Below are 23,621 nucleotides of genomic sequence, written 5' to 3'. Positions count from 1 at the left end.
AGATGGGAGATGTGGAGGAGGGCTTTTTTTTTTTTAAAGGAATTCAGAATAAACAGCAAGAGTAGTTTTAAAATGCCTTCCAGGCAAAACCATAAACTCTGCTTTTTTTCTAAAAGGCTTTTTTCGGGGGGGTTGGTAAAAGGCTTTTATGTCCACTGTAATTAGCCTCTCTTGACAGCACTGACGTAGAAGCCATCAGCAGTTTGAATGTTCCTTCACTTTCAGTTAAATAATGTAATAAAGTGTAAAATAATGCCTTGTGCCAAATGAAGGTATCGCACTATATATGGTGTGGGGTTTTTGTTTGTTTTTTTTAAAAATAAAAGTCTGTATTCAATTTCAGCCAGTTTGTTGCAGAAGCGTGTCTCATGTTGTGGGTTTTATAAGCGGAGGCACCGCTCGAATCCATACACCCACGTTCTCTCTGAGTCTGGGGGCGGGTGGCTTGGAGCCACTGCTGCGTCTCATTGTCAGAGCTCTCTCATTCTCTCTCTTTAAAAAAACAAAACAAAACAAAACAAACTAAACACGACAAGCTTGGAAACTAATCCCACAAAGCAATAAGGAAATCAGGCTCAGTGAAGCTCAACTTTAAATCATAGTTCTGCACGATATTGATGAAATCAGTAATCAAGATTATCGCCCGTTTCCCAAGAATTGTTTCATTACACTTTTTTTTTTTTCTTTTCATAAACCTTTCCTTAGCACAATTAGAATGTCAATCAAGCAAACGAGGCTCAATAAGCATGTCTGTACAGGCAAAATAAATGATGATTTAATGCAGTTTGATTCGATAATCACCATTATCAATTAGATACGGTTAACAGTCAAGTAATTGTTCATTAACGAATTAATTAAAGGAATGGAGTATTTTGCTCAGTTTAAAATCCGACGTTATTTCATTTAATCCCACTGACATTTCTAATAGTGGTTCTTTTTTGTTGTGTTTTTTTTTTGCGCGAAGTCGTATCACTGCGTCTGATCTGTAGTTGAGTCTGTGAATGCCAGGACAGAGTGGGATGTCGGCGGTGGCCTTTGCGAGGAAAAAGCGAGTGTGGGAGAGAAACTGAGAGAGGGTGAGAGAGCGAGGGTGGGGAGAACGTTTCTCCATCCTTGTAGAAATGGCCTGTAATTGCTATGTGGGGCCGTGGGCCTGTAATTAACCAGAGAAGAGGAGCTGGAACAGAGGGGCAGGCAGCTCTGTGCCCAGGCTGCCGGCGGCGACCTCCTCTTCTTTCATTTCATTTTTTAAAAAATGACATGGAAATTTGTTCAAGTTAGTTACGTGAAATAAGTGTTTGAGGAAAGGGGGAGGAAGGTTAGTCTTGGTCACATGACCTTCACACCAGCCTTCAGCGGGATCCTCAGACGTGCTTTCTCAGTAATACCACAAGCTGCCAGTGTGACGATGTAGCACTGATATTGTGATTATTTAGGCTCTAATACACTTTATCTGTTATTGTGATGTGTATAATAATAATATTGTTATTATTAATAATAATAATGACTTATTTATTTATTTACTTTTATTTTAAGCTTTTTTCCCCCAACAATTAAAATTTTTGAAAGCAGATTTTATATTGTCTTTGTCTAAATCTAAATCTTAAAATTAAATTCTTTCCCTTTTAAAAAACGATCATTTTTAGTGATGATTTTTTCACATAACATAAAAAAAGCAAACAGTTGTTTTACTGTAGTATTATGATGCATTGTGATCATTATACATTGCATTTTATATATATATATATATATATATATATATATATATATATATATATATATATATATATATATATCTTGATACCTTGAAATGATATTTTTCTCATATCACATACTAGGGTTGTTATTTCTAAGCATTAAGTATAGTCAATCTCTACTGCAGGCAGTTTGTTAGCAAATCTATAACTGTAAAACTGATGCAATGTCATGTATTGTAGAAATGCCTGTAGCTAAAGTAACCCCTAAATAGATAAAAAGTATATCATTGAATTAAAAGTTGTAGTTTTGAACAAATTGCTGTTGTATAAGAGGAATGACTGGGTGTGCTGTCAAGCTTTGGGAAAATAATCAACACAGCATGTGGTTACACTGGATAGTGATGATAAATTGTATAGAGATGTACAGAATCAGGCATAACATTGTGAATAAGACTGATGATCTCCTCATCATGGCACCTGTTAGTGGGTGGGATATATTAGGCAGCAAGTCAACATTTTGTCCTCAAAGTTGATGTGTTAGAAGCAGGAAAAATGGGAAAGCGTAAGGATTTGAGGGAGTTGGACGAAGGGCCAAATTGTGATGGCTAGACCACTGGATCAGAGCATCTCCAAAACTGCAGCTCTTGTGGGGTGTTCCCGGTCTGCAGTGGTCAGTATCTATCAAAAGTGGTCTAAGGAAGTAACAGTGGTGAACCCGGCGACAGGGTCATGGGTGGCTAAGGGTCACTGATGCACGTGGGGAGCAAATCTGGCCCGTGTGGTCCGATCCAACAGACGAGCTACTGTTGCTGAAATTGTTGAAGTTAATGCTGATTCTGATAGAAAGGTGTCAGAATACACAGTGCATGATGGGTCAGGGCTGTTTTGGCAGCGAAAGGGGGACCGACACAATATTATATTAGGCGGGTGGTTATAATGTTATGCCTGATCAGTGTATGTACATGATCAAAGTAACTTTAATGGAAGAATCTAACATTTAATGTAAGTAACGGAAAAAGTTACAGAGGACAGAGACACCACAAACATTTGAAGCATGTAGTCGAAACAGAAATGTACAGGTTATGTAACCATGAACATGCTGTATAGAGAAAACAGTGTGAGTTTAGAAAGTCATTTAGATAATCTCTCATCGCCAGATTTGGAAACAATCATTAACACATGATGTAAGTGATTTAGGTATAGAGAAGGAACAGTTATTATAATTATATTATTATTAATATAAACATTTTACGTGTACATGGGTGTGTGTGTGTGTACAATACTAGTTTTTAGATTGTCTTACAGCCTCATAAAGGCTTATAGCAGGAATGTGTCAGTAACACACTTATATCCAGTTTAGTTAATGCCTATATATCAATATATTACTGACTCTAAATGGATTTTTTAATATAAGCATTATTTTTTGCTGGAAATGAAATTGTTTCTCTAAACAAAGCCTCCTGGGTGAAGCTTCTTCATGAAGCTGCATAATGTTATTTCCACTATGAAACACTTCATTGTTATTCTAAAATATTTAGATGTAAAAAAAAAATGTGGGGAAAAAAGCAAGTGTATACAAACTGGTTGTTTATTGAATTGTGGAATCTAATGAATATGTAGGGAATAAAACACTCCATATGGATTGATCAGAAATTGATCAACACTTATGCGGTGAGATGCTTTTCCCACCCTGGTGGTGTTTACGTTTCTCCAAAAGCATACAGCTAAGTGTTTTATTACTCGCATATATATACACACAGCAATTTGCTCAGGATTACAAACGTTTTAACCAGCTTAACCTGTTTTTATTATTTAACCTGTTTACAGCGTCATGTAATGTTATGCAACTTCCATGAACAGGTTAATTCCTGTTTTCACTTCATCCAGGTTTCCCTCAGACACAGCTTCACAAACCCCTAGAGATTAGTTCTGGTATTGCAGCGGGTCAGTGAGACTCTACAGGACACATTAACGATAGACAGACAGACAGACAGATAGGTATACTTTATTGATCCCATGAGGGAACATCTTGTCTTACAGCAGCTTAGACAGTTGCAAGATACAATACACGCAAAAATGTAAAATGTAAAATTATATACACACACACACACACACACAAATAAGTGAACATTTTGTCCTCAAACTTGATGTGTTAGAAGCAGGAAAAATGGGCAAGCATAAGGATTTGAGCGAGTTCGACAAGGGCCAAATTGTAATGGCTAGACGACTGGATCAGAGCATCTCCAAAACTGCAGCTACGTAGCAGTGCAGATATGAAAGTTTGAATAATATACGTTTTTACAATACAGCCATGTTACAAGGCAAGCTTATGTAGACTAAAATAGCAACAAAAGCTGTAAAGGAGTAAAGCACTTTTTAAGCAAGTGGAAATTTTCCTTAACATCATCCTGTTTAGGATGAATTTGTTTTCTCACTTCAGATAATTGATCTCAACATTCAAAAGGTGAAAAAAGGAAACCATTAAAATTCCCTAAGCCCAATAGCACAGAGCTCTTTTTGCAAGATACACTATATTGCCAAATGTTTTGAGACACCCCTCCAAATCATTGAATCAATCAACACCTTTGGGATGAATTTGAGTGGAGACTGCAAGCTTCTCGTCCAACATCAGTGCCTGACCTCACTAATGCGCTTCTAGTGGACTGGTCAAAAATTCCCATAAACACACTCCTTGTGGAAAGTCTACCCAGAAGACTTCAAGCTGTTATAGCTGCAAAAGGGCGGGCCAACTCCATATTAAATTCATGTGCATGTAAAGGCAGATGTCCCAGTTTTGGTCTGGCTCACAGTCTCTGCTCTAATTCATCCCAAAGGTGTTCTATCGGGTTGAGGTGCAGGCCAGTCAAGTTCCTCCACACCAAACTCGCTCATCCATGTCTTTATAGACCTTGCTTTGTGCACTGATGCACAGTCATGTTGGAACAGGAAGGGGTCATCCCCAAACTGTTCCCACAAAGTCAGGAGCATGAAATTGTCCAAAATGTCTTGGTATGCTGAAGCATTTAGAGTTCCCTTCACTGGAACTAAGAAGCCCAACACCTGAATTCAATGATTTGGAGGGCTGTCCCAAAACGTTTGGCAGTATAGTGTAATTTGTAGAAATGACTAGTGTAAAACATTTTGTGCATACTATCTGCAGTTTATTTCCAGTTTTTAGTTCAGATCTCCAGAACACATCAGTGTACAACAGACGGCTCAGTTAAGCAGCTCATGTGTACTGTAAAATGTCGTCCACAGCCCAAATCGCACAGCACTGTTTATTCCACCTCTCCGAAACGATCTCGGCAAAGTCTCAGACCAGTTGTTTTGGCCCGGAGTCTGACTGCTTTTTTCTCACCTGCGCAAATGAACCTCACTGGAGAGGAAAACACACTAGGGTTCGATTCAAATAGTGCTTATGCGAAAGCAAGCTTCCATTAACAGGGTTCATCTGACAGGAAAGATAAGCGGTAATTCTCCCAACAGTCTCTCTTCCCTTGAATAAATCTAGCTTGTCATGATTCTGAGAAGAAAATATTACTAAACTCTGTCATGTGGCAACAAAGTTAAAGGAGCAACCTTAGAGCTGATTTATTAATGTTAGATAAACATTCAAAATGACAGCTTGGTTTCTCTCTTTAAATCTATTTATTTATCGGCTTAAATTAGCCCGAGCGTCGTCCAGACAAGTCCCTGTGAGTTAACTGTTGCTATAGAAACACTGACACATTAGAACAAGTGCATTAACATAACACCGTGAATTAAATTACAGCCAAAACTAGTGTCAGCTGCAACTATCGAAAACTAATCAACACTTCCTGACCAATCAGATTCAAGAATTCACTCATACTATAGCATAAATGTGACCGGCTTAATGTCTAACCCTGAATTTAGAATTCCATCACGTCGTAGCCCCTCTGACTTTTCCCCCTTACAGCGAGGTCTCATTAATATACTACATCCTCACATTTCAGAGGATGAAAACATGTTGAGGGCCACAGACGACTCCCTTTTGGAGCGGTAGCTGCAGTCGTAGCAGAGAGCGTGTGAGGAAAAAGCACAGCATGTTCTGTACAATAGAGATCTCTTCCTCACTAAGCCTCTGAGTCATACACTGGTCCTAAAGTTATCTGTACACATTTAAGACTAAAAGACTGCTGAGTTTCCGAAAGCTGTGTCGAAAGAATGCTGACGTTCGGATCTATCCCTCTCCAAACCTGTGTGCTGGATTGATTTCACTATCAGTCTGAGCGCCGTGATTAGATTTCCCTGTTCATAGATATCCCAAGGGTCAGAGTTGCATTGTGTAAGGTACACATGCATTCAATTAAAATCCTGATTTCAAAAGAAACGCCTTTGCCACACCATTATGACCCTACCGAAGGCATTTACGATTGCTTCCTAATTAAATACCCAAAGAATCAATCAAGAAGGGATGAGGTGAAGAACTAAACATGCTGCTGTTGCCATGGACACCGATGCTGGTGTGTGGAGTGTGTGTGCACGGGGGTCAGGAGGTTACAGCGCTGAAGAGCTCTGACTAATAACTGCTTCTGTGGGCAAGGACGTAACAAAGTACAGTACTGTATGATTTCCCACTCAATCACACAATAAAGTGGAGCATCCATTAGCACTTGTATTATGTTTCAGATTTTATCTATGAGTTATTGCTTGGGATTGGGAATATTAGTCTTGGAAAGTGGCGCTTTGAACATTTCCAAGGTTCTGTCCATTAGGCATGGGAATACATACTAAAATATCTGACTTGTATTTAGTTAGCTAATGACGGCTGCCAGCAGTGGAGGATGCATCCTCTAACCCCGATTCCTCCTGTTCCATATTATCATTATTATTATAGCTAATTGTCCTCTTCAGCATACACAACCTACAGCGACCAAGACTGTTCATTTTTAACAAAGAGTGACCATCAGTGGCTAGATGTGGGCGTGTCCAATTGTGCAGCAAAGCTGAGAAAACTTTTTAAGCAATTATGAAGAATGTTTTCATTTTAGCTGCAAGAAAACTGATTTGGAATGCTAGCACCACCCGCTGATAAACATAAATACGGCAACCTGTAGTAGGAACGCCTCCTGTGACTTTGTAGGAATTTGTGTAACTTTCCAAAGCTTTACAGATATCTGATTGGCTACTGGTGCTGTTATTGAATGGGGAGAGATTTTTTGCTTCTTGGCTCTCAGCTACAGGTGAAATGATCAGGTTTCACACTCTTGTCAAATAAAGCAAGCTCCTAACTATAGATGACTATAGAGCTTTTCTGTTGCACCACTCTGGGGTTATTGTTTGCACAGGACACAACTAATATTGTTTCATCTTAAGCTAAATGTGCCTCGGTGGAAATGCCACGCCAGCTACTTCCGTACTAATTTCCGCTGTTTGTTTTGTTTTGTTTTTTCTTGATGCTAATAGTCTACAAACCTGCCTCATGCCTGAACAATGCCTTTATTTTTAACCTGTTGAGTGTTTCAAAAAGCTACTTGTTCTTTTTTCATACGTGTTCTTCCAGTTTGATATTTTTGCCTCATCTGGTCAGGTCTAAATTCAGCCACATTATGTGCCCTGAATATACTAAATGACCAGAGGTTTTTCTATCATTAGATTTGGTTTTCTTTCTTGATGGCACAGTCATATTACAGGAAAATGGCAGGATCCGTCGGGCTCAAAATGTGAAAGAGTGGTTCAGGGAGCATAATATATTGTTTTTCATACATAGATTGGTCATCACAGAGTCCAGTCCCTTAACCTCATTGAGAATCTTTGAAATGTGCCAGAGAAGACTTTACTCACAGGTCCAATACAGGATCCTGGTGAGAAATTAACACGGCTATGGAAGGAAATAAATGTTGTGACCTTGCATAAGCTTATCGGAATAATGTCACAGTGAATGTAATTAAAGCCGTAATTAAACAAAATATTAATTAAACATATTTTAAAAATATTAATTAAACAAAAACTCGGTCTAATGAAATATATGTATGATTTTTTTGGCCAGCCAGTGTAGCCATATGCAGATTATAGACAGGCATCACAGCGCTCCAGGGTCCTCAGTACAATCCTGAACACTGGCTTCTGTCTGTTCTGTTCGTTTACATGGCTCCTGTCTATTCTGTCCTCCTGTGGGTTACCTCTAGGATTTCTGGTTCTTTCACCTGCCAAAAAGCATACCAGACTACACTAGATGTGTGTGTGTATCCATGGTGACCTGTGATGGACTGGCTTCACATGAGTGTGTTCACGCTTCATGCACCGTGTTCACTCTGGATCCACTGCAGCCTTGACCTGAATGAATGTTGTTGTTTTTCTTCGGTTGCACCCCGTTCGGGTCGTCACAGCGAATCATCCGATCCGTATATTTAATTTTGGCACAGGTTTCACACCAGATGCCCTTCCTGATGCAACCCTCCCAATTTTATTCAGGCTCGGGACCAGCACTAAGAGTTAACCCCTCAGTGGCTGGGTTGGTCCCACAATAAATGAATGAAATATGAAGAGGTTTTTTTTGTTGTTGTTTGCCTTAGAGTTGATTTGCCTTAAGTAGGCCTATTTCGTGAGACTTTAAGTAGGCTATATGGAACTTTTGGAATAAATAGCAAAGCATTTTGCTTTTCAGATTGCGAAATAATGTTTTACTATTTTTTTTTCTTTTCATAATTTATGCCTCCACACACGCCTTGCATTTCGGGAACCCTCGGTTGTGAAACTGTGAACTAAGCAGATAAACACATTCTCATAGGCATATTATTCGCTTATAATGGCTACTTAAACAGCAAACGTGTTTAAACTGCTCATTTCCTAATATCTCACTCACAAGGTACATTAAGATACGAGAGCATCAACCTAACAGTTAACACATTTTGCAGCTTCTCTCGGAAACATGGTCATTTGCATCAAATTTAGCCGCTTAAGCCATAATAATGCCGGTTAATGCAAAGCAAAGTGATAAGTAAGTAATAAGAGTTAATGCATTTTATCAAACAACAGGCTATCAGGCTGTTAATGCATAATGCTAATACTTTTATACTAAAGGTTGCTTATCATTAACACTGTGAAAAATGTTTTCTTAAAGCACTGAGCTCTCGCCTGTTCCCGAATGCAGATCTGCGCTCGCTATTCGCTGAGTGATAGTGAACCCGGTTCTTAGCAACAAGCTTGGCTTGGCAGTCGTTTCGGAAAACAAGCTGCACTACCACCTTGATGTAGCACAAGAAGCGATGCTCATGCAATGCTCACCATGAATATTACAGAATGCAAAGCCAAACCTAATGTAAAGGGTGAAAGTGCATTGTGGGGTGAAAGAGGAAAGCATTTCCATGTTAGATGCATATACATGCACTGACTGCTCTCATTGGATCACATGCACACCTACATGTTCATGCAAACCAAATATAGACACAAGTCAATGCACACATGCTTTTCTGCTCAGCACGCATGTAAAGAGTGGTTCTTTGAGTTTCAGTGATTTTGCTTTTTCAAATCAGTCTGTCAGTTTAAAACAGTCTGGCCATTCTCCCTCTGACCTCTCATATAAACAAGGTGTTAACACACAAAACTGCCACATACTGGATTTTTGTTGTTGTTGTTGTTGTTTAGTACCATTTAGTGTAAAAGTGTAAACTCTCAGATAATCGTTTTCTGAAATACTCGAAGCAGCCCATCTGGCATCATCAACCCTTCCACAAGATCACATTTTTCCTCATTCTAATGTTTGAAGTGAACATAAACTGAATAGAGTGCAGACATTAAAGGGCTGCTCTGCATCTGTATATCTGCACACTCATGCATCTGGATAATCTACATTCCTGCTTGCTGAAGCCTGCCTTTTGATCCAAAGTGAACATAGAAAAAACTGATCTTTGTGAAATATATTGGATTCTGGCCATCTGGCAACCCTTCCCTCAGTGTAGCCCTCACAGAAAGAGATAGTGTGTGTCTGTATATAAGTGTGTGTGTGTGCGCATGTATGTTTATTGTATCTTGATGGGATTAAGTCATGGGGCTGAGCAGAAGGCCCTGGTGATATACTGTTGCCCTACTCTGTGTACCTTCATCCTAATTGCACACAACATGTGCTCTGGGCTTGTTCACGCAGCCCTGCTACATTCCATTAACTCCCTGGCATTGCCAAATCACTCATTAAACTGGGGAAAATTACATCACAGGTGGCCACGGTGGTGTATCACAACTATCTTCTGTCTCTTGATGGGATGGTGAGACAAACCGAGGCAGATGGAGAGAGAAATGGGAACACTCCTGGAGGAAACATTTTAACAGCGTGACTGGGATGAAATCCCAACACACAAAAAAACCCCAAGCAAGTTATCTAAAGCATTTTCATCAAAAGCTCAACGAATGAGAAATGTTATTTTGACTATAAATGAGAGGGTGGAAAATTTACAGAGAACATCTTCCTGTGGAGAAAAGCACATGCACTCTAGAGTGACTTCTTTTTAGGAAAAAGTGCTAAAGCATTACTGCTCTCCTTAGGCCTTGTATTAGAACCAGATGTAGTGGAATAGACAAACCTGTGAGAGTTTAACTCATGTAGTTAAACTAACTAACTAACCAACTGGCTGAGTGGAAGCTTTGCATAAATTGAATCCCTTTCTGAGAGCATCTCTCCATCTATATATTCAGGTTTTGTGTATTGAGGTCAGTTGAGCATACAATTTTGATCAGGGTTTAGTTCTCCATATTTTGTCAATTTTGCTAAATTGCTCATCCATCCCAGTCCTTCTTGTGCTACATATTCCAGGCCCCAACATTTTGATCATGCACCATCAGAATGATCAGAAGTAAAATGTCCCAAACCCTGTGCAGAACAAGGTGGTAGATCACTGAAGCTTTTGGAACAGATAGCGGTCCAGCAGTGCATTGAGAGCTTGAGCTAGACTCTGAAATTCAGTAAAACTACAACTGGCAGCTTGCGTTATGGTCAGATGAGGATAAAATGAAACTAATTGGCCATGAACACCATCAGACAAGAACAAGCCCCTAAACCTGCTTTAAAATGGCAGAGAATCATCGATGCTGTGGGAATGTTTCGATCTGACAGCTCTTGTGAAATGTCATGAATTCTACCTAGCGGAATATTTCAGTCCTGCGTTCAAATCCACATGGTAATGGTGAGACAGGGATTCAAACCTTAAAAATCGGTGGTCTGAATCGAAAAGAGAAGCGAAAGCGAATTTATCATCACTGATGAAAGCACTCCGTCTCTAATACTAGCTGAATACATAATGCAGGTTTAAGGCTGCCTGTTTGAATAGACAGGGATGAGATGATGCTGTGTTTTATCCAGTAAATGATGCTAATTGTAACAGGAATTGAATTGAATACAGCTTTCAAGATAAACATGATCTGACCGAAACAATAAATCATACCATATCGCCTATTGAAATGCTATTAACACGTCTAAAAGTTATAGTATGAACAGTCACCTGCATGCAGCAGGCTGACAAAACGAGTCTGTCCATCAGGTTAAAACAATGACACCATGTAACTAGGCCATGCCTGAACGAAAGCAATGTAAAAAATGCAGCATGGCCACTACCTCATTGTGATTAATGCAAGTGTGTAGTGCTGTCAGAGCTCAGAGATATATCCGTCCATCTTGCTGATCTCTGGTCAGATTTATTGCCGAGTGCAATACTCCTCTCCTAGTCTACTCTAATGCAATAAATAGCATTAGGCAATCCAAGCCAATGCAGTGGCTGGTCATAGTAAATTTCAGATTTTGTTCAGTTCTTTTTCAAAACCAGATTTCACTTTATTAGGAATCAGCCAGTCAAGCTTCGGTTAATGTTCACATTCAATTAACATCAAACATCAGAATGAAGAAAAAGTGTGATCTCTGTGACTTTAATTGTGGCATAGATATAGATGAGCTGATCTGAGTATTTCAGAAACTGCTGATCGGCTACGATTTTCATACACAGCAATCTTTAGATCTTGATTTAGACATTGCATGAGCAACTGTTCTTGGTTTGAGCTACCAGGATGTGTATACGAACTCTTTAATACAGTCACTCTTTAGCCGCGGTGCAAAGAAAAGCATCTTAGCATACATTGAAATTTTAGGTGGATAGACTACAACAGCAGAAGATACTGGATAACTGGGCAGATGTATAGGTACAGGTTCATGTTAGTGTTTGGTGTGTGTATGTTGTGTGATGGTTTGTGTTATAGTTTAAAGTTAGTGTTTCTAAACCTTTCCAACAAAATGCCGGACTAAACTCGCATCTGGACACGTATTTATTTAAGTGTTTACTATGCAATTAAACTTTTTCCATTTTAGAATATCACAATAATCAATTCAGGTCTCCAGAACTGCTAGCCTGAGGGGGGGGAAAAGAGGAAAAGGGGGTTTAATAACATTGAGCTGTGCAGTCTGAATCTGTCGCAATCACAAAAACCCATTTTAAAGTTTTTTAAAGTGATTATTTAGTCATAGCTAAACAAAAACAACAACAGTAGAAAAAAAAACAACAGTATATGTCAGTATAATAGTTTTACAAATGCAGACATGATCCTGTTGAGCAGACTCCTCCAGCATATGTAATTATTTTCTAATCATCATCACCATTAATAGCATCAGATTTTTAATATATAGAGAGATTTATTTTTTCTTTCTGTAATGAACTGAAAACATTCTCTACAAACCTTTTCGTGAAAGGAAGGGGGCCTGTGCCTTTGCGACTCGACAGCATATGAGACTGGAGAAGATGTCGTTTAATATCGGGTTCATAACACATGCGCTGATCGTTTCAGATTAATATGTCTATTGGCTCATCTCCCATTTTATGAGAGGAAAAAAATAAAGACTTCTTTCTTCTTTGCGGCTGTTTGAGAGATAAGCGTACTGGCGTAGTCCTCTGTGAAACTGAGGAGCTCTTACTGAAAATGTGCAACAATTAGTGAGCTCATTTTCTTTAATGATGCAGTTTAACTGTACCATAAAACAGTTGGACACATGGTTATATGATCTCAGTCTAAGATGAAGATTTCTGTTTGATTGTCAGTACTTTTTTTGGTACCAAATAGATCGATTTTAAGCACATACTTACACTGATCTGACATAACATTATGACCACTGACCGGTAAGGTGAATAACACTCATTATAGTACTCAAGTGAACATTTTGTCCTCAAAGTTGATGTGTTAGAAGCAGGAAAAATGATTAAGCGTAAGGATTTAAGCGAGTTTGACAAAGGGCCAGATTGTGATGGCTAGACGACTGGATCAGAGCATCTCCAAATCTGCAGCTCTTGTGGGGTGTTCCCGGTCTGCAGTGGTCAGTATCTATGAAAAGTGGTCCAAGGAAGGAACAGTGGTGAACCGGTGACAGGGTCATGGGCGGCCAAGACTCATTGATGCACGTGGGGAGTGAAGGCTGGCCCGTGTGATCCGATCCAACAGACAAGCTACTGTTGCTGAAATTGCTGAAGAAGTTAATGCTGGTTCTGATAAAAAGGTGTCAGAATACACAGTGCATGACAGGTCAGGGCTGTTTTGGCAGCAAAAGGGGGACCAACACAATATTAGGCAAGTGGTCATAATGTTATGTCTGGTCAGTGTATTTTGAACATCAGACGTCATTACTGGCACGTGTCACTTTGTGCTGAAGTTCACAGGTTGGATCGAGCAGCCCACAACAGAGCAAAAGAAACCTGAAAGCCGAAGAGAGAAACGGAACGCAGCTGTAATTATTTAGGCGTACAGAGTTTCTGTGACTTGTTCCTTGCCATGTTACCGCGTAAGTGTGATCCTGGAGAGCTTTAATATAGCACCTTTTTTGCTTATTTAACTCTAACACACCTGTTCCAGCTTATCAGTTAATAACTAGGTTTAGTGGAGTGTGTTAGAGCGAGGAAATCGCCAACCTGCACGATATGGGACTGAGCACACGGTGTTCTTTATCAGCTGTGACTTGTTAAAAGACAAAAAAAAACACACACACACACAGCTTGTGTTTTCTGTTTTTTGCACTCATGTGAGTGTGTCTACTTGCTTTTTCCTGTATTTTTTTTTTTCTTGCCTTATTTTTTCAGCTTTCCTGCCATGTCACTGAAGTAGAAATGGTGTGTATGCCCCCCTTAGCGCGAGTCAGGAATAACCCAGCTCTGCCGAAGTGCCTGCCGGCCTCGGGTTCCAATTAGCTCCTGCAATTAGCCTGGCAGATGTAGCACAAGAGGACTGGGATGGATGATAAATTTAGCAACACTGACAAAATATGGAGAATAAAACCCTGCTTCCACCTCCTCCCCCTAAGCTCGCTTTGAATTCTAGCACATTTTGATTCATAATCTCATGGAATTCATATTACACCTATGTCACAAGAAACTGGTTTTTTAATCCGTGGTGATGCCAGCAAATGTTCTGGGTGAGATAATGATGCTCTTTGTTAAAGAGCGCGAGTGTGTGTTTGCACATCTAGTTCAGCGGGGAGCGGAGAGCTGCTGCCGTCCCCCTCACTGTTCTAACCGGAGCCCAGTGTGTTTATATGAGCATATAACAGGAGTACTGCCATGGAGTCTGCTGGCTGTTATGTAAACCTCCCACCTTCTCTCTCTCTCTCTCTCTCTCTCTCTCTCTCTCTCTCTCTCTCTCTCTCTCTCTCTCTCTCTCTTTCTTCTTCCTCCTCTTGTAAAAGCTTGTTAAAACTCTAGCGTTTTGCATGCACCTTGTTTCAAGTGGGAAGGACCGCAAGAAAAGCATTTGCAATAAACCTAAGCAGGAGGAAGAAGAGGAAGAAAAAGACCTTCGAGTTCTCGCAGCCCCCCTGTGGACACGGTGGGGTCTTTCATCTGGCAGGGAGATTTCTCCAAGTGCTACTTATCTCTGTTTTGACTGGCACACGCTTTCCTTTCGATATCAGGCTGGGCTAATGAGGAATATGTAATGGCTCAAACAACCTCAGCACCTAGCGAGTCTCATTAAAAATAATAATAAAATCCAGTATGTGGTATTCCCCATGTCCATGTCCAAGAAATTCATGTTAAACCTCTTGAAAAATACATAACCATCATGCACTTTGTGCCTTTCACCCAATATTCTCGACAACTGTCATCGGTCTCATTAATATTCAGTCTGAACCTGAGGGACACAGTGGGATTTCTCATTTTTTAAATTTTCTCCACTGTTCCCGAGAACTGTCCAAGGTTTCATTAGTATTCCACCTGCTCACTGTGACTGTGGATGATGGATGGTTTTATCTAACACTCTGATAACAATGTGTGTGTTTAAACACAGCCTAATAGTTGTACTGAAAGCTGAATTAGAAACCAGAAGGACATTTCAAACTATCCTTATGGACAAATCATAAATAAGCTTTATATATATATATATATATATTTTTTTTTTTCTCCATCAGTATTTCTACATCCATGCATCCTCCTGCATCTGAAAAGATAATCTGGCATCATTGCATGCTAATTACTCATCTTTATAAAAAAGCAGTCTACTGTCTGAGATATTGTGCGTTGATTGATTCAGAGCGAAAAGCCTCTGCTACAGTTGCAGCATGTAGGAGGCGTCACAGCACAATGATGTTGAAACATACTACAGCCTACTTACCGAATGAGAATGCAGCTGTTGTTGTGAAGGAGTGGGGTTTGCATAAAAATGATTCAAGACCATAGATGGACAAGAACCTGGACATGAGCTCGGGTTCTGTCCAATTAAAAATCGAAGATTAATGTCCAAGTCAACTGTTGCCTTTGTACTGAGTGTACCTGTGGTGCAAAAACTGTTCTTGTTCATCAATAATCTACTTAAAATCATTACTTTCCTGTCACACAGTTACCTAATAATGTGAAGTTGGCACAGCGTTAGTTATTCAGTGAGGATGCTGTGGCTGAAAGCTTTTTCTTGGGCAGTTTTCTCTTGATGTTGAAAACATTTGAAGCTGATTAAAGGCAATATTTCCCGTACTGATAGATAAGCAGTAATAATGCTAATGATATATCAACCCATGAGCATTTTTATTTATACTTGCCCAACATTTTTCTCTTTTTTACCTGTCCTGTTTTAGTGAGTCTGTTGCCCCTCTAGCTTCAGATTGCTGTACCTAGTGTAGTCTCCTGCTGTTGTAGCTTATCCTGCTCAAGATTCAACGTGTTGTGTGTTTCGGGATGCATTTATTCCCACCGTGGTTGTGAAGAGTGATTATTTGAGTGATCATAGCCTTCCTGTCAGCTCAATCAAGTCTGAGATGAGACCTCTCTCATCAATTTTTTGCTCTGAGAATTTCCTCTAACTTGTAGATCATCAGTTTCTGAAATACTCAGACAAGACTGAAGTTCTTTGATTTGATTTGCATGATTTTATGCATTTCTGTGCCTCCACATGGGCAGGAATACATGTGTTCTACCTCAGTATTCATCCTATAATGCTGCTCGTATCATTCTAAGAAGAAGCCTTTATTTAACTGTTACAGGCATATTACAGCACAGTGTAATGATATATTCCTCACATATCCCAGCTTGTTAGGAAGTAGGGGTCAGAGCACAGGGTCAGCTATGATACAAGACCCCTGGAGCAGAGAGGGTTAAGGGACGAACAGTGGAAGCTTGACAGTGCAGGGGCTTGAACACCAATCCTCTGATCAACAACCCAGGGCCTTAATCGTTTGAGCCACTGCTGCCCAATTAATTTTAATAACAGCTTTTCTTGACACGATACCATGGCAACAGTTGAGAAGAAAATTCTCTTTAAACATAGCCATTCCTGATCTAACACTAGAAATCATTCCAAAGAAGAAGAAAAATATCCAGCCGTGTCTCCTCTGTGCTCTCACTGGATGTCAGCATTACATGAGTGATAAGCTGAGGTGAGAATGGCTGTGCCGAAGGTCGTTCAAGACGAGACAAGAGTTTCATCCAGCATCCTTCTCTCCATTGCTCTTCCACCCTGCTTAAGCACTCCTCCTCAGTGTGCTGATTTGCTGAGCCATTCCAGGCCTCTCCGTCCCCGTCAGGGCCAGACCCACTTTCCGAGCTGTGCAGAAACTTCAAGGTGACCTTGCTCTCTAGTCCAATAAGGCAAAGAGAAATGAACCTGCTTTCATGCCCACAGTGACTACGCTCTACCCCTTCATCCGCAGGCCTCCGTGTTTGTGATTACGCCCCCGTTTATGAAACCTAGGTTGTAAAAATTAAAATAAACTAGCAGCAGCGAGTAGTCTAGCGTCTATAAATACCTGACCCAAATCAGCCAACTGCGTTCGGCTCAAATCTATCTTCCGCTCGCCACATCCAATATGGGTTCTGACCTGCTATTTTTCATCCCATCGACTAATGATGCAGCTAGCACTCAGGTTTACAGTCTATTTCAGTTCTCTTTTGGCACTCTGCACGCCTGCATTCACAAAATCACCGTTGCACAAAAATCTCGGCTCTGGTTTCCGCATTTTTTAACCAACCCTTTGGAAAGCCACGTTATGAGTAGGGATGGGAATCTCTAAGGAAATTGGGACTTGATTTGATTTCGATTCAGGGCATTCAGAAATTGACTCTATATACACCTCACTTATTACTCTTATTATAGCCTACATTAGGTTTTTTCCCCTTAGTATAACAACTTGCTGCTATGAAAACATCATCCATCATGAAAAATAATCTTTTTTTTTTTCCTATTAAGGCTGTCAAAACAAACATCACTTGAATTTTAGTGGAAAAAAAAGAAGTGCACACTCTATAGCCCTTGTTCTACTTTATTGAACTATTAAAACTTTTGCTTCCAAAAACAATTTTTCTTCTTTTCATGTCACTTGGTGTACAAAGTAAAGTGTGGCATATATCTGATTCTGTCAGGAATTTTTTGGCATCTGTGTATCAGAAAAGACTGTGCTCTGTTCACCATGTGTTTATCATCATCACTGCGAGATCACTAATTCAACAGCCCAGATCACTAACTAGCCAATGACATGCTTTTCTGAGCCCATGTATGTGAAAGAGGGCAGATACACTGGGCAGCTTTCCTCCGAATGCACGGATCTGCCCAGTGACGCAGAGCGAGTAGTGATTCAGATGGATGTGGTTAGCTGGCATCATATATTTCAATGAAAGCACACAATAGTCGTCTTCGTCCTCTTCATCTTCTTCTACTTCTGTTGAAGCATTTGACACTTTGCAGGTGACCAGATTCGAGGAGATCTTTCTGTTAAATAGAGATGGATGTTGTATTGTACTGTCAGTCATCCCAAAATCTCAATGAAGCTATCTGATGTAAAAAAAAACCACACACACACACAGTGAGTCACATAGTGAGCTGGCCATCATCTCACACCCGCTTGAGCCGTGTCAGGGATGAGTGTTTGGAGCGCTTGTTCCAGGGAGGAAGAAAAAAGGTGCTGACTAATACAGAGGAATTGATCCAGTCATTGTGGTAGTACTGACACAAAGTCGAGGAATGGGAGCAAGAGGGAGGAACAGAGCATTGCGCTGTACTCTCAGCTGGGGAAGTTTGTTAACCCTGCGGCCCTGGCACTGCTGTCGCTCTAATTGGAGAAAGGCCTGAAGGGAAGGGGACGGAGCTGGGAGCGTTATGGCAGGTGCCTGCACAGCTGAGCTTCTATCATGCAAAGGGACGTGTTTTATTTTGGTCGCTTTTAGGATGGCGCTTGGGAGATTTATTTTTTTTGTGCGTGTCTCTTCCACCTCACAAGAGATGGAGGCACTTTAAGTACACTATATTGCCAAAAGTATTCGCTCACCTGCCTTGACTCTCATATGAACTTAAGTGACATCCCATTCCTAATCCATAGGGTTCAATATGATGTCGGTCCACCCTTTGCAGCTATAACAGCTTCAACTCTTCTGGGAAGGCTGTCTACAAGGTTTAGGAGTGTGTTTATGGGAATTTTTGACCATTCTTCCAGAAGTGCATTTGTGAGGTCACACACTGATGTTGGACGAGAAGGCCTGGCTCTCAGTCTCCGCTCTAATTCATCCCAAAGGTGTTCTATCGGGTTGAGGTCTGGACTCTGTGCAGGCCAGTCAAGTTCATCCACACCAGACTCTGTCATCCATGTCTTTATGGACCTTGCTTTGGTCACTGGTGCACAGTCATGTTGGAAGAGGAAGGGGCCAGCTCCAAACTGTTCCCACAAAGTTGGGAGCATGGAATTGTCCAAAATGTCTTGGTATGCTGAAGCATTCAGGGTTCCTTTCACTGGAACTAAGGGGCCAAGCCCAGCTCCTGAAAAACAACCCCACACCATAATCCCCCCTCCACCAAACTTTACACTTGGCACAATGCAGTCAGACAAGTACCGTTCTCCTGGCAACCGCCAAACCCAGACTCGTCCATCAGATTGCCAGATGGAGAAGCGCGATTCGTCACTCCAGAGAACGCGTCTCCACTGCTCTAGAGTCCAGTGGCGGCGTGCTTTACACCACTGCATCCGACGCTTTGCATTGCACTTGGTGATGTATGGCTTGGATGCAGCTGCTCGGCCATGGAAACCCATTCCATGAAGCTCTCTGCGCACTGTTCTTGAGCTAATCTGAAGGCCACATGAAGTTTGGAGGTCTGTAGCGATTGACTCTGCAGAAAGTTGGTGACCTCTTCGCACTATGCGCCTCAGCATCCGCTGACCCCGCTCCGTCAGTTTACGTGGCCTACCACTTCGTGGCTGAGTTGCTGTCGTTCCCACTTCCACGTTCTTATAATACAGCTGACAGTTGACTGTGGAATATTTAGGAGTGAGGAAATTTCACGATTGGATTTGTTGCACAGGTGGCATCCTATCACAGTACCACGCCATGGCCATGGAAGTGATTGGAACACCTGATTCTGATTATTTGGATGGGTGAGCGAATACTTTTGGCAATATAGTGTATGAAAGGACGTGCATCTTGTTTTTTTTTTTTTCTAAAAAACAACACCTGACTCAAAGCTCAGGAAATTGAATCAAAGCCATCTATAGGTTTCTCTGTCTTCCACCCCCACAGTCAGCGACTGGTTGCCTCCTTTAGAAGCAGACATGCACAAATGCGCATGATGCGTACAGTGGCAGTGCACAGCGGGGTTGTGGTGTAATGGGATGTGTAATGGGGAGGAACATGAGCAGATCCTCTTCATTAGAACATGATGTTTGTGCCCAAATCTCACCCTTTCATCAGTGGATTTCATCACTTCAACCCGGATTTTGTTCCCAAGACCTGCTTCTGTAATCATGAATCAAAAATCTGTTTAACACTCTGTGTTGTTTGACTTTATAGCATACAAATATGACGGTATAACGATTAGTGGGTTTGTTTTTGAGTCTGCTTTCCTTCAAAGCTTCTTCCTCTCGTCTTCCCAGCGAGCATTTTCATTGTCACTGTTGCCTCAATCTAAATATAAATCTACATTCGGATTTAGATCTTGGGAAGCTGCTCTGTGAAGTGTCTTGTCAAAGCATTATATATGGAATTGAATTGAATCGAAGTTAAATAGCTGCATATTACAGATACGGTTGCTTTTTTTTAATGCTTTCTTTTACATTCCAGCCTTGTTTGCATTGTTGCAAGAATGAGAAAAATCTGAATTCTTCAATTTGGGACAGAGCCTGTGTGTGTGTGTGTGTGTGTGTGTGTGTGTGTGTGTATGCATGGGAACCTCCAAGGACACAGTGGTTAATTGATGAATTTTTCATGTGTGTTCATTCTAGTGCCACTGTTACCGTTACTGACGAGGTTGTCTCTTCTCCCTTTGCTTTTCAGACCATCATGGAGCAGTTCAACCCCTGCTTGAGGAACTTTGTTGCCATGGGGAAGAACTATGAGAAAGCTCTCTCCAGTAAGTACCGCACCATTTTCTCCCATTCTGTCCTCATTTAGCCGCTCCTTCTGGGCAGCTAGCCAGCGCCTCCCGCCTCTCACCTCCTGTTCGTGCCACTTCTTTTAAAGACCATCATGACAACAACGCCATTCAATTTATCATCCTGCCACTCGCAACGACCGCAATCAGCCTTATCAGCTCCAGTCCAGCCATCGGTACCTTCAGCACCAGAGCACAAGTTGTTTCAAGAGTGACGCAAACAAATTCTGTAGAGGCTCTTCAGACTGAAAATGATGTATACTACATGTCCGAGAAAGTGATATTTCGTCAATAGATGCACGGTAATGGAGCTGAGAGGACCTTTTGTATCGGTTGAAGTTTTAAGATCCGGATAATTTACATTTCCATTCAGGCTCATTAACGTCCCCTAATCTCCAATATAATGGCAAGCAGCTCTCAGAATATAATACCTCTGAGAATGATGAATAGACCTGTATTGAAGTAAAGCTGTGGTACTATGATGTGCTTTTAAAAATGCCATTTACTCTAGTGAGAAATAATCCCGTATGCTATTGTGCAACGTTTTTCTCTGACGTTAGTGAATGATATTTTTTAGCGCAATCATTAATGATGGCAAAAAGACGATAAATGCTGTTCTAAAATATTGTGGATATCGCAGTGTCTATTATGTTGTATGTTTTTTTTTTTTCTTCTTCTTCTTTAAAATAATTTCATTACAAACTGACTGGCCAATTTGGTCTTAAAATTTTGTACTTCATCTTTAAACTATAAAATAATTAAATACATAAATAAATAAATAATCTTCTTCTTTTATATGAATCTAAATACAATAGAAATGTATTTTTTTTTTATAAATAAAATATATTTTTTTAATATAGTATATACCAATTAATTTTTTGTAGACATTATATAATACAACACTACTTGTGTTATATTGAGTTCTGCCACAGGTTTGGAACTGAAATGGTCAGTAAAAGTTCTGAATCATTACTCCGCCCAGTGAAAAACAAGCCTCGTTATCGAAATTAATAAGGAAGAAAACATGACAAACTGCTGGTTTCTACTAACAGCATGTCCTGAAGTAGTAGTGTCTTCCTCTTGTATAAAAGCAGGGATGCTATACTTGTTCTGTATTTACATTTAGTGTTGTGTTATAACGGCTATGAACAGCTCTCTCAAATGCGTCCCTTACTAGCATTTATTTCCTCTCTATTAAAGTTAATAAGACATAAAAAAGTGCAGCCTTGAAGAATTTCCTGTGGTGGAAAACGTCTTGACTGTTCCAAAGCTCTGCCACCTGAGACTGTCTATTACTCTCATCAATGATTAAGCTTTTTATTCATTTAAATTTGTGATTTTTATCCAGTTACTATTAGAGTATGTAGCATGTGGAGTATCTTACTGTAGCCATGATGATAAACTATTATATTTAAAAAGTCACCTAAACGGTCTCGCAGAGAAGAATTACATCTCTCTAAAGTGCCCTGGGGGTATTAGCACTCCTCAGTGAGCTGCTTCGTGAAAGCCGTACTGGGAGACTGAGGACGAGTGTGCACACTTTATTACATATTACACTCCGCACCGAGCTCTAGAGTAGTCACCAGAGGTGAGAAAGATCAAGGTCATGTCAGGTCTCCGTTCAAGAAAATGGTCCGGTTCATACACCCGGGCTTTAAAAGTGCAATTTAAACTAATGTCAGGCTTAACGTCAGGCCACTCTGAAGCTAAAGGCTAAAGGCTGAAAGCAGATTACTCCTGATCATCTATCCACTGTCAGTTAATCACCACTCAATATGTGTTGTTGATTTTGGAGCCTGTAGTAGCAGCAGCAGGAGGTGGTGGCAGCCAAGAGGTGCTCCACTTGTGTGTTTGGGAAAGAAATGAGGGGAATTTGTAGAGACGGTCCTGCTAAATGATGGGCTGCTATAGATTATGATTTAATTAGTGCAGCATATGAACATGTGGCTCGCTCCAGCTGCTTGCGCTGATTCAGAGAGCGTCTTCCTGAGGAGGACACGCAGCTATCCGCAGGCACTGGTCCCATCTGTCGAGAAGCATCTCAGCATAACTCTCCACCAAATGAGTTCTGAACAATCGCACACACACACATCTACACCCACGCTCACAGTGGCAGAAAGAGTAACAGCGCCTGTCCTACTTTCGAATACAGACCGAGGCACAGCTGGCCAGGCCGATCAGAGAGCCGCTATAGTCGTCTAGCCATTGTGGAACGTGAGCGTCTGAGTCTCATTGTGAACTGATACAATACATGCAAATTACAATTCTACTGACTTGAGGATGAGGAGCGGCGCCGAGTGACTCCACACCACAGAAAGCCTTTTTCCTGCCTCTGAACAAAGTTGTGTGTGAAGCGCACACACATCAGTCAGCCTGCAGACTCGCAGCGTTGCACTAGTCACGGCTGATTTACTCAGTCTTTTTGTCTCTTTTTGTGCAGTAATGATAATGATGTATTGTTTCTCAGCTCTGAAGTTGATAATTTGTTGGTTAATGAAGCAGGCTGTGTGTGTGTGTGTGTGTGTTTTGAATGTGTGAATTATGAATGTTTGTGTATGCATTTGTGTATGTGTTTGAGTGTGTGAGGTTTATGTGTGTGTTTGTGTACCTGTTTGTGGTCTTTGTGGATAGTGTGTGTGTGATTCCTACATTTGTCTGGTTTGTGTGTTATTCATATATGTCTATGTATCTGTGTGTGTTGTGTGAGTGCCTTAGTGTATGCTTTTGTGTGTGTGTGTGTGAGAGATCTGTGCAGTCATTAAAATATCCTTTCTATAAAAGCTAAGTGCTGAGTCGTGTGCTTGTCCTGTGCAGTGCCAAGGCTGGGCAGCAGCTCCAGCAGGGTAATGAAGAACTGTAATGTGTTTACATGAGCAGTGCTTTCACACAACCAGCAGGAAGTGGAATAATGAATAAACTTGACTTTTAGCATGTATTATTTCTGACCTTGTTACCGGCTCTCACCGTGACACTTTTGTTTTTTTCCCCAGCTGTGACATTTGCAGCCAAGGGCTACTTCGACGCTCTGGTGAGGATGGGCGAGCTGGCTAGTGAAAGCCAGGGATCCAAAGACCTCGGTAAGTCTGTGTGTATGTCTCTCTTGTC

The 23,621-nt window shown here is 40.8% G+C and overlaps 1 protein-coding gene across 8 annotated transcripts in view; it reads left to right on the top strand.

Annotated features, from left to right (window-relative positions):
- Window positions 1-23,621, top strand: part of baiap2a (BAR/IMD domain containing adaptor protein 2a) — a 71,985-nt gene that overhangs the window by 7,762 nt on the left and 40,602 nt on the right. For all 8 annotated transcript variants that reach the window (XM_058410902.1, XM_058410910.1, XM_058410895.1 and 5 more), the window contains exons 2-3: window positions 20,420-20,495; window positions 23,507-23,593. In XM_058410902.1, coding sequence (XP_058266885.1) covers window positions 20,420-20,495; window positions 23,507-23,593 — 163 coding nt within the window. The remainder of the gene's footprint in view (window positions 1-20,419; window positions 20,496-23,506; window positions 23,594-23,621) is intronic.

Source organism: Hemibagrus wyckioides, linkage group LG02 (assembly GCF_019097595.1).
Source record: "Hemibagrus wyckioides isolate EC202008001 linkage group LG02, SWU_Hwy_1.0, whole genome shotgun sequence".
NCBI classification, from domain to species: Eukaryota; Metazoa; Chordata; class Actinopteri; order Siluriformes; family Bagridae; genus Hemibagrus; species Hemibagrus wyckioides.
Note: the sequence above shows the minus strand (reverse complement) of the source record. Positions and strands in the feature narration are given on the sequence as shown.